At 42.4% G+C, this 12,141-nt stretch overlaps 1 protein-coding gene across 1 annotated transcript; it reads right to left on the bottom strand.

Moving 5' to 3' along the window:
• Positions 1-7,273: 7,273 nt before the first annotated feature.
• On the bottom strand, positions 7,274-10,521 carry batf3 (basic leucine zipper transcription factor, ATF-like 3). Its single transcript, XM_028604412.1, has 4 exons — positions 10,352-10,521; positions 9,405-9,506; positions 8,373-8,417; positions 7,274-7,555 (listed from the first exon to the last, which is right to left on the bottom strand). Exons 1-4 carry the CDS (start codon positions 10,433-10,435, stop codon positions 7,400-7,402), a joined length of 387 nt encoding a protein of 128 aa, XP_028460213.1. The 5' UTR covers positions 10,436-10,521; the 3' UTR covers positions 7,274-7,399.
• Positions 10,522-12,141: the final 1,620 nt, after the last annotated feature.

The following is a 12,141-nucleotide window of genomic DNA, read 5'->3' as shown; positions in this document are numbered from 1 at the left end:
ATGACTACTGGGTTACTTCCTGCAGCCAGCAGTATTTCCTGGGTTGCTAGGCGACCGGTGTTGTCATGACGGTGGTGATTTAGAAACTGACCTGAGTTCAGTTGAGTTTCACAATGACTCTGCGCCTGCGGAAAGTCTGGGGCGTTGGAACGAGTGAAACCAGATACTGTACACAAACACGGAGCGTTTGTTTTAGCCTGCTTCTAGACCCAGGCGGGTGGAGACAGACGCAGCAGCTGCGTCTTTGCTGCACTCGCGTGAAAAGTACACGGACCCAACTCTGCTTTGTTTTATAGTCATTTTCCAAGCTTTTCTTTTGACACTCTCACCTGTGGTGTGTATCCGGTTCGACAAGCCCCACCCACCTGGTGCTCACCAAGGTGAAAAATAAACAAACACACCCTGAAAAGCAGGTTGACAAAGCATTTTGAGCAACGTCTCCTGGGAGGATCAAGCGCATTCGCTGGAGATTAGCTCAAACCTGGCTTCCTGTGGGGGTCATCTAGAAACTTTTCTTGTTGCATAACGGAAAGGTTTTGTCCAATCAAAGTCACCAATCAGAGTTAATTTGATAATAAAATACATAGAATATGGCCAAAAGTCTTTGGAAATTCAAACGTTTTACCCAACAACTCAGTATAAAAACCTGGAAAGTCTCCAAGCAACAACTTACTGATGTTTGTACAAACAAAACATTGTAGTGCAGAATGATTCTGGTCCAGTCCAAGACCAATAGAAATGCTTTATTGTCTCTGAAAGTATAAAACATAGGAAAGTAACTTGGCATTAGCCAAATGTCACTGATTATAAAACATTATTGGCTAATTTAGCTTTAGGTTCTTCCAAAATTGTCCATCTCTTTGATTTTAAAACAGATATATTGTGCATTTTTAATAGTATTTTTGATTGTAAATTGCTATATTTTGTGTCTTGACACTGCAGTACGTGTTTTTTTACTGTCATTTTTTTTAATCTTGCACCAAAACAGTGAAGCGAGTTCCTTGTATGTGGAAAACCTGCAATAACTCTGATTCTGATGTTAGCTGTCAAACAATTTCATTTTTTTTTCCAGTTGGGAACTCCAGTCTGAATGTGAGAAGAGCATTTGAGGATTCTGGTGATGCCTTCAGAGCACCTTTTGTCAGACAGCTTTATGGATTTTTAAAAGACTGACAGGTATATATGTTTTCAGGGACAGTTTGCCTTACCACATAGACAGTGATGGCAGTATGGGGAAAGTAACTCTGATTCTCCACCGGGAGGCGATATTACGAAACCCACTATGGCCACGCCAAGACCCGCCCTTCAGTAGCATTACAGGTCCTATCTCCTGACCAAACAGCTATCCTAACCTTAACCACTCGAGGTCAAATGCCTAACCCCAACCAATCAAGCTGCTTCGTAGGGACGGGTCTTGGCGTCTGTGCTGTGTTACGGTTTTGTTCCGTCTCTCAGAAGCGGAGCGGAGTGCTGGTTTCGTGGTATCAGAATTTTGGATTGTCGTCATGGAAACATTAATTGGTCATGTGACAAGGGCTGGGAAGATTGGCAGAACAGGCAGCCAAGTGACAGTACTCTGATCCAATGGAAATCACAGTAGTCAGATTGAGAGCACTCTACCCCAATGGATTTGGGGGGCACCAAGGGGCGGGGCAATCATATTTTAGGCTGGGGGGGAGGGGTGGTGCCACCCCCTTGCCCCCCTTCTAGCCACGCCTCTGGCCACACATTTATTTTTTATATTTTTTTGCTGCTTTTAAATGTCTTATGTATCCCTGTACGGTGTCCTTAAGTGCCGAGAAAGGCGCCTTTACAGAAAATGTATTATTATTATTATTATTACATTTATCCTTCAGAAAAACTGATGATCAGCTCTATGACTCTCTATGTAATGTTCAGCGGGCTCAACATGGTGAAACATTTTCACTAATTAACCTCTGACACAGACAAAACAGACTAGTTTGGATTATTTTCACCAACCCAGCACAATTAGCGTATATATTTTATGTTTAATGATTTTTTTTTTGCTGTTTTTGCTGCTGTTTTGCTCAAAAAGCGATGTAACACCATTTTTATTTTAGACATATATTATACTACATATACATATTTATTTACCAATGTATTCATATATCACACTACGTTTGTGAACCTAACACATTTGTTAACTCATTCCAGACACCAAAACGTCTTTACATGTTTTCACCTTTACGAGATTTTATGAAAAAAAGCGAACTTCAACTGTTCAGCTTTAGGGCCAAATGATCTCTTTAGTCATTGCTCTAGGCCATATATGGGCGTCACTATACAGAAAGCTGAGTTTGTTTTGAACATTTTGATATGCTACACATGGGAATCAGTTATGCCCAAAGACCTCAGAGGGTTAAAGTTATTCCACTAGTTCTGACATAAATATCTGGGCCAATTCTTCCACATCGAGATAAAGGTTTATTCAGCGTGGAAGAGGAAGGAAGAAATGAAAAAGAAATCCCCGACCAGTTTGATGTGATTGTGGTCAAATTTAGGGAACTATTCCCTTCAGCGATCGTCCTCCCAACGTAACCAAACCACAGCTCTCGGGTGCTGATGCAGGTGACAGAGTTTACACGTGTGTGACTTCCTAATTACCTCGAAAGCTTCAGTAAAACGAGTAACATCCCAGAAGATGATGTTGGTCCACAATCACAGGAAAAAATGACACACTTACTATAGTTTCTATACATCAGTTACCGGAATGCTGACTTTATTCATCACTTTGTTTTCTGGTAACATTTCGACAACTTCTTGTGGGTTTTGAGTCTAACTTGGCTTCTGTATGTGTCATATACAGTTATACGTGGCGATGAAGGCTCTGTTCTGATGACGCTCCCTGGATCAGCCAAGCTGCATGCTAAGATGACACCCTCCCTACGCGGAATTTCGGGCTTTCATACTACTCGCTACCTCTTAATTCTGCGCCCTCCGCTGGACAAACAGCCAGCCCCAGGAGATGGCTAACCCTGCTGTCCATCTCCCGGGCTCTCATCCGTTCTGTCGGCAAATAATTCTCTCAGTGGGGTCGGTTGCTCCGTCTGCCGGTAAGCTCCGCCCAAGATGACTGTGATTGGTTTGAAGAAATTACGATAAACCAGAGCACGTTTTTTCTCCCATTTCAGAATGCTTCGTGGACTAGCCAGACCCTCCTCTGCAGCGCTGTAGAGGAAGGTCTGGCAATGCGACACTATAGGGCTTTATGTTTTCATGCTTCAGTTTTCGTGTTTTACTTTGTAGTGTCATTTCCCCCGTGTCATGTCTTGTTTGTGTGTTTTCCCGCCTCTGTGATTGACTGCCCCGCCCTGATGGGTTCCACCTGTTCATCAGCCCTCGGGTCACCTGTCCCTCGTTACTACCCTCGTCACCTTGTGGATTTAGTCTCTGTCGCTTGTCTTTTCCTGCGTCGTTCCCTGTGTCTCCCCCAGTGTCTCCCCCAGTGTGCCTTTGCTTTTCAACGTGTTAATTTCCCTGCGCTTTGGATTTTGTGTCAGATCTTCCATTACATCTTCCCAGATTGCCTGCCTGATTCTGGGCACTTTTTGCCTGTAAGCCATTTTCAGTGAATTAATCTTAATAATCGTCTCACTTCCTCCACGTCTCTACACTCTGCACTTTTGGGTCCGAGCCTGCAATTCCAAGTTATGACATGTATGAAGAATACATTATTTTTAACATGTTGATAACATATACATGTTCAGTCATCAGTTCCTTTGAGCTATTCCACAGTCTCGGATGAAAACAAAGGGTGATCGTGCCTTCTCCGTTGTGGCCCCCCGAGACTCTGGAACAATTTTCCCATTTGTATTATGTCCTCCTGTACTGCCCGAGATCTTTAAGTCTCGTCTTAAATTCAATTTAAAATTTGTATTCTTTGGCGTATGATTTAGTTTAGGGACATTTGTATAGAAGTGTGTTGTTTGTATGAGAACATCACCAAAGACCCCACACATCATGCGTACGCGCTCTTTAACCTCCTCCCCTCTGGCTGGCGCTACAGATCCCTGCACACAAAAACTACCAGACAGACAGCTTCTTTCCCACCGCCATCACTCTCCTGAACGGCCGATAAGTGGGGTCACCCCCACTTTGGCCACTCACCTACACTCACCCGCTTCTCTACACATTACATACTTATCATTCCAATATGCGTTTTGCACACTACTTTGCTCTATTACTTTTTGCACCTTACATCCCACTCCATGTGTACTTGTCTTGATATTATGTCTTATTTGTATATTTGTATTTTTGTATATCATGTTGACATGTGCCTTTATGTATATTGTTGTCTCTATTGTGCAATATGTTACTACTACATGTCTATTTATTAAATGTATAGAGAGTTAACACCTACCGAAGTCAAATTCCTTGTGTATGTAAGTATACTTGGCCAATAAAACTGATTCTGATCTTCACTGTGTCTATATTTTGATTGTCTTCCTTTTGTTTTTTTATAACATAATATAACTTTGTACAGCACTTTGTTCAGCCTAGGTTGGTTTTAAATGTGCTCTATAAATAAATTGACTTGACTCGCAGTTTCTAGACCCTTTGTGAAGATTGCAGTGTTAGGAAGTGGCGCGACAGTTGGCTAAAACCTCCAGCACGAGTGTTTTTCTTATAAATATACATAAATCATGAATAATAAAGACTGAAAATGTCATAATCCAATATAGTATAGATCATTATTTTTTTTAAATCTGATTTGCTGCAACTTTACAAACAACTTTATTTTTTTTTATTCATGTCTCATGTTTGTTAGTAAAATATAATAAATATAATATAAGGAACATAAGGAATATGAACAAGTAGGCCTACATTATTAAAAATGTTGATAATAATACAAACTTTTGTGTTTTTATTTCTAATTTTATTTGGGTTTGATTGAACACAAATTGTCTGATTTTACTTTTAACTGACTTGTTATTTACCGTTAGTGAAAATAAGTATTTGGTTCAGTTTATTACAGTAGTGAATCAAAGTCCTGCACTCACATAGGCGAGGAAATCTATAATAAAAGCTAATGGAATCATTTACACTTTAAACCAGACTCACATGCTGAAAGGGGAGCCAAACGTGTGTCAGTAATGAGAGGGAACTGTACAGCAGGACTGGATTTACATGTACTGACATGAGCTGCAGAATAAAAGCTTTAGCCAGCAGAGGACACTCTTCACTGAGAGTATACACATCTGTTCCCCTCTTCCACACAATCCCCCCTCCCTCCATTAGTCTCTGAGCATGGTGAACGGCGCCCTCTGTTGGTTTACTTATGCATCACACAGGAGTAGTTTTTTTTAAGTGCTCATTTTCAGGTTCATAATTGTATTTAGAGGTTATATCAGAATAGGTTTACATGATTTCATTTTCAAAAAACATATTTTTGTTGTACTGCACATTGTTGCAGCTCCTCTTTTCACCCTGTGTGTTGAGCTCTCTGTTTTAGCTACAGAGTGAGGCATCTCACTTCTGTTCCATCTTTGTTGGGAGTCACACACGTGCAGAAGTTAGGTAAGGACTACTAGCCAGTCAGAAGCAGAGTATGAGGGCGTGCCCTGACAGTAACTAGGTAAGGACTACTAGCCAGTCAGAAGCAGAGTATGAGGGCGTGCCCTGACAGTAGCTAGGTAAGGACTACTAGCCAGTCAGAAGCAGAGTATGAGGGCGTGCCCTGACAGTAGCTAGGTAAGGACTACTAGCCAGTCAGAAGCAGAGTATGAGGGCGTGCCCTGACAGTGCCTAGGTAAGGACTACTAGCCAGTCAGAAGCAGAGTATGAGGGCGTGCCCTGACAGTACCTAGGTAAGGACTACTAGCCAGTCAGAAGCAGAGTATGAGGGCGTGCCCTGACAGTAACTAGGTAAGGACTACTAGCCAGTCAGAAGCAGAGTATGAGGGCGTGCCCTGACAGTAACTAGGTAAGGACTACTAGCCAGTCAGAAGCAGAGTATGAGGGCGTGCCCTGACAGTGCCTAGGTAAGGACTACTAGCCAGTCAGAAGCAGAGTATGAGGGCGTGCCCTGACAGTGCCTAGGTAAGGACTACTAACCAGTCAGAAGCAGAGTATGAGGGCGTGCCCTGACAGTACCTAGGTAAGGACTACTAACCAGTCAGAAGCAGAGTATGAGGGCGTGCCCTGACAGTACCTAGGTAAGGACTACTAACCAGTCAGAAGCAGAGTATGAGAGTGTGTCATGCTAGCAGCTAGGCGAGCATTATAACGTGTGTTACAAAGTGACCACGTTGGTCTCTGAAGTAAAGGCTGGACTACAGTAGAGCTGTTTGGAGCAGTTTGTGAACAGTGTTTTCTGTTGGAGATGGTAAGTCCCTTTGGGGGGGACTTTGGGCTTTTTCACTTTGTAAACCTATAACGTGCATATAACACAATAAAGGAAAGGGGAAAAAAAGTCAAAAAGCATAATATGAGCACTTTAACATAATCTTACAATTAAGTGCTTCAAACCTTGAAGGTACAATTTCCCGACAACACGAAAGGGCAAGTATATTAACTTCAAATAAGACAAATTACAAAGAGCCATTTGAAAGTGCAGCCGTAATGTTTATTTTTATTTTTTGTTTTTATCCAAGGTTCAGTCGGAAGAGTTTTTTTTTCGGGCCGTCCTGATGACAATGGGGGAGCTCATTTTCACCATTTAGCTGCCCGAGACAGCAAACAGTTGGGATTTCGTTGAGGGATTGGGTGTCCCTCGCTGTGAGGGGACAGCAAGCAGGTTGGCCGATGCAGAGCGGAGTGGGCGAGCGGGGGTGTAAGGTTTGACCATGTCCTGGATGTAGGCTGGGGCTGATCTTTAGACAGAAAGTTATACTGCTCATCACAGAAACATAGCTGGTTGCTTCAGACTAGGGGTCTTCAACGTTTAAGACAAGGACTCCTTAACTGAAAGAGAGACAGAGCAGGGACCCCCTACTACATATATTGTATGAAATGAAGTTGCGTATTAAACGGGACCTACAATAAAGTGTAGGGCAATCTAAAGCCTTTACATACCTTTTTAGTGCATAGAATACTAAGCCATTAAAATAATAATTGTCGGCATGATTTTATAAGTTACACATACATGCGGCTCAGTGAATCCTCACTGTATCTGTGGATGGCTACTTTAGAGACTACCTTACCTAGAGGCCAGTAAGCCTATCATTAATGTTTTTTTTTTGTTTTTGTTTTTTACAATAGGCTGAGTTAAATGATGCTGAGTATGATTCATGTTAAGACATAACTTTCAAAAAATGAGCAACAATTTGGTGGCCCCCGGGCAGTAACTCTGAAGACCCCCTAGGGGTCCCGGGCCCCCCTGTTGAAGATCTCTGCTTCAGACATAAAGTTACACTGCTCATCCCTGCAGACAGAACCATTACTCGTAGCCCCAGACGCAGTGTGCCGCCGTGGCGTCCGGTTGCAGGCTGGACGACGTGGAGCAGGCAAAGGAGCAGTGCATGATGGGACAGAAGGGCTCGTGGGCCCTGAGAGTCTCGGACAGCAGGCGCTGCTCCTCATGCAGAGAGTCCACCTGCAGAGAGAGTGACTTTATTCCTGGGATTCATTTTTCTTTTAGTTTGTTTTTAGGAGTTGTTTTTAATGCATTCTGTGTCTTCTGCAAACTACATAATGGTTCACAGATGAAGTAAAGATTTGTTGTTTTAAAATAAAATGCACACCAGTGCAGTATATGGTGACGGAAGAAGAACACTGAACAAGGACATGGCGACGTGATCTAACGGATTACTGAACGGGACTACCGGGCACAGGCGCATGGGCCAGGAGTGATCACATGTTGCTCAAAAACACACACACAAAGAGGTGTTAAATGACCACAAACTGACACAAAATGACTACGAAGAGACCCAAGACGGCTAAATAGATGCAAGACAAACACGCATAACGGCTATAAATAGCTACAAAGAGAAAGAAAATGACCACAGAGACCCAAAGTTACTGCAAAGAGATGCAAAACGACGGGAAACAGATACAAAACCACCCAGCATGATGCAAAATGCATAAGAATAGATGCAAAACCACCATGAGAAGATACAAAACGACTAACAATAGTTGAAAAACCCAATCACAAATTACTAAAAATCAATGTAAAACTTATACAAAGGGCAGCAAAATAAGCAGGGGCCCATTGTCTCATAATCCATCCCCGATCCCAGCAGGGACAAATGATATCTAGGGACGGGCATTGGAAACTAGCAATAGCTATAAATGCTGTGATGCTGTACATTGGAGATTTGTTGTACACATGTCTACGTCGTAGCATCTGTCCCTATTCAAATAAACAGGAAATGAAAAAATGAATATCCAAGATGAATATATGTTGTAGATACCTCTCTCTTCAGCTTCCGGTTCCTCTGCTCCAACTGCTCGCATGCCTGGAGGAGGAAGAGGGAAAATAAAAGGGAGGAGAGAAGAAGAGAACAGGAAGAGGCAGGAATGATGAATGTAAGAATGAAGGGTATAAAGGTCCCATGGCATGAACATTTGACTTTATTTTGTTTTTTAACATTAATATGAGTTCCCCCAGCCTGTCTATGGCCCCCCAGTGGCCCTCAATAGCTTCAGACACAGAAATGGCACATCCTAAGCAAAGCTCATTGTGGGACTGGCTGTAGTGGCTGTAATTCTGCACCAAGGCTGAATTTCGGGAAAGAGACTTCAGATACAGTATTAGGGGACCACTAAGGTCTATATAAAAGAGACTTCAGATACAGTATTAGGAGACTGCTAAGGCCTATATAAAAGCATCAAAAAAGGAGAATGTTATAGGACCTTTAAGAGGGCATTTCATCACTTTGAGGTTTTGATTCTTTTACATGTAGTGCAGATATACTCCTCAGGGATCAGGGGCGATTCTACGATAAGACACGCAATGTGACACGGATACAGTGCCTTGCAAAAGTGTTAACCCCCCCCAAAAAAGGGTCTAAAATCGGCCATGCTGGGGATACATTTTTTTTTCCTACTCTTATCCTAACCATAAAGGGGATGCCCCTAAATTTGACACATCAAAATGAGATTACAGTCAAAACAGTTGTACAATGTCTTCAGTGGCTCTGCAGAAGTTCTTAGTTTGACAAAAATGATTCCCGATACCATGTGGGATATCTCACATTGTGATTGAGACTCCGCTCAATCAATACTTGGAACTTAAAATCAATATATTTCTGGCTCTGCAGTAATGAATTTGCTCATTTTAAACAAAATCTGGTGTCTTGTTAGAGCTACAAATTCATAGAAGGGCATAACTTTTGGTGAGGAACGGAAAACTATGTCTTCACTCTCTGAGTCTATAATTGGTGCTCACAAAGGTGGAAGTACAAGAACACACACACACACAGACACACACACACGCGCAGTACCTCATGCAGAAGGTCAGCTCTCTGTATTTGCCTCTTCCGGCTCTTCTGGGCTGAGACTCTGTTCTTCTCTCTCTTCAGCCTCCTGCCTTCATCCTCTGAACCCTGAAAAAAACATTCAAATGTGTGAAAGCAACTACACCTATGTTATATATGTTGCTGAGTTGTGTGCTTACATTATCCAAAATGTCTCCAACAATGCTCAAACCCGGAGAAATCAGTCCTTTCATTTCAAGGTGACGCTCCATAACATTTGGTCTCCTGTTAACGGGACCATATCCCGTTTAGTGCATGTGTCAGTGTTGTGGTTCTCTAACCCCTAACACCCCAAACCCTAAGCCCTAACCCAACCCCCTAACCCTATCACCTTAAGCCCTAACCCCTAACACCCTAATTCATCTGCCTTTGGCTTCCCGTTAACTACTCAGTCCTCGGATGAAGTGGGGCAAGCCATCCAGATTACTTTTTTTTATACCTAACCCTAACCCTGTTCCGTTTGTTATGGAGAGGAGAAGAACTTAATTCGGCTCCCGGTAAAATCCTCCTGAACACTGAAGGAAGCGCCATAAAATGACATATTGTGCATTGAAAATCTCAGTATTCTATTCATTCAATCAGCAAGTCCCATTTTTGTAGTTTAAAATGTTAACCCATGAATATATATTGTTGAGGTTTTATACGCGTCATTGCAACCACACTTCCATTTTCGTTGTTTTGGCAGCAATAAATTCAATCTGAGCCCTCACAGACAATCATTTAACTCTCACACACAAAACAGACTTGATAGTGAGCCCTGTGGTGACTACAGAGATCACCCTCTGTCTGTTAGCACAACCCTGACCTTTGACCTCTCTTTGGGATCGGCTGCAGGTTGAACCAGAATGATAATGATAAGATAAGATAAGATAAGATAATAAAGACACTATAACACAGCATCAGTTGGATCTTACCTCACATTGTTCACAGATGAGATCATTCTTGCTATTCTTCTGAGGAGACTGGCAGGAAGAATCACAGTCTGACATCACAGACATTACACATTCACATTAAAAATCGGAGGAAAAAAACAGGAAGGTATCCTGCATGCGGGCTCTGTCCGACTATAAAAAGAGTTACTGTATTTGTGGAGTGGACATTCAGTCTGGAGAAGTTTAAAATAAACCTAGGTAGAAAACAGGCTGCAGTTTCACTTCAGCTTTCTTTTCACTTTTCAATTCCGCTGCTGTTTTGAGAAGAAGCAGCGAGGGCAATTCACATAAGTCATATGACACAGGGCACAGTTGACCAGGGCACTTTATGGACTGACAGAACACATCATTAAACCACATCGTTAACTGCAGTGGTGTAGTCTAATGTACTGTAGTGGGTATATATATATATATAGGCCTATATATATGGGCCAGAATCTGCCTTTGGGGAAGTGGGGGCATATCATTGTGGGGGGTCTGGGTGTCCTCCCCAGGGAAGTTTTGAGCGTCAGCAAGTTCATTTTTGTTGCATTTGGACACGCTTTAATGCACCAATTTACGGTGGAAATCCCTTTATTTAGCCTATGCAAAGACAAAGAACACAGATGACCATTCAAAATATATCAAAAATGTAATGGAAAGTATGTTGTTGTGGGTCTAAATGGAAACCCTGGAGCTTTCTTAGTGGGTATACTGCATATACCTGCGTATCACGTAGACTACACCACTGGTTACCTACTCCTTCATCATGATTATGTTGTTTCAGGGTTTCCCCCAGTGTATTGCAAGCCTGGTGGCTCAATAGCTACAGACACAGAAATGGCACATCCTGAGGAAAGCTCATTGTGGGACGGGCTCTAGTGGCTGTAATTCTGCACCAAGGCTGAATTTCGGGAATATCAGGGGACCACTAAGGTCTATATAAAAGAGACTTCAGATATAGTATTAGGGGACCACTAAGGTCTATATAAAAGAGACTTCAGATACAGTATTAGGGGACCACTAAGGTCTATATAAAAGAGACTTCAGATACAGTATTAGGGGACCACTAAGGTCTATATAAAAGAGACTTCAGATACAGTATTAGGGGACCACTAAGGTCTATATAAAAGAGACTTCAGATACAGTATTAGGGGACCACTAAGGTCTATATAAAAGAGACTTCAGATACAGTATTAGGGGACCACTAAGGCCGCAATTGGCCCGTGGGCCGCGAGTTTGAGACCCCTGCTTTAAACCAATCACAATCGCCGGATGGAGCAACGGTGCTGCTGCGAAATATCCTCAGGAGGGAACTTGTTTTGGTGGAAGGTGTGGACGTTCAAAAGTTGTTTTACACCCAATTTCCACTGACTGCAGAACGGCTGCGTTCCCACTCCGGCAGCTGACACTCAGCTGTTCTGCATCCAGTGGATATCTGGAGTTAGTCGTGCAACAGAAAACTCCGATTGGACAGACAGTCTAGCTAGCTGTCTGGATTTACCCTGCAGAGGTCTGAGGAGCAGTTAACCATAGTCCTCAGAAATCCACCGGAGGTTAGAACGCCAACACAAAGAAAGAGGAAGGTAAGATATAGATAATCATTAAGTAAACTGTCATATATTTATAGATATTTCAAATCATATTCGATGCACGATAGCAGTACAGAAGAACTGATAAACTGTATAATTAACCCAAATAATGGCCGCAGTAACTGCAGGAAGTTTGTGTTAAACGAGTGCTTTGGATTAATTCAAGCAGAATAGTTTTATTTTTAGGAACTTGTAATACAC

Source organism: Perca flavescens, chromosome 18 (assembly GCF_004354835.1).
Source record: "Perca flavescens isolate YP-PL-M2 chromosome 18, PFLA_1.0, whole genome shotgun sequence".
NCBI lineage: Eukaryota > Metazoa > Chordata > Actinopteri > Perciformes > Percidae > Perca > Perca flavescens.
Note: the sequence above shows the minus strand (reverse complement) of the source record. Positions and strands in the feature narration are given on the sequence as shown.

Coding starts and splice junctions, on each gene's coding strand:
- batf3 (XM_028604412.1), bottom strand. CDS start 10,435: ATGTCTGTGATGTCAGACTGTGATTCTTCCTGCCAGTCTCCTCAGAAG. Junction 9,507..10,351: donor TCATCTGTGAACAATGTGAG/GTAAGATCCAAC, acceptor TGTTTTTTTCAG/GGTTCAGAGGATGAAGGCAG. Junction 7,556..8,372: donor ACCGGAAGCTGAAGAGAGAG/GTATCTACAACA, acceptor CTCTCTCTGCAG/GTGGACTCTCTGCATGAGGA.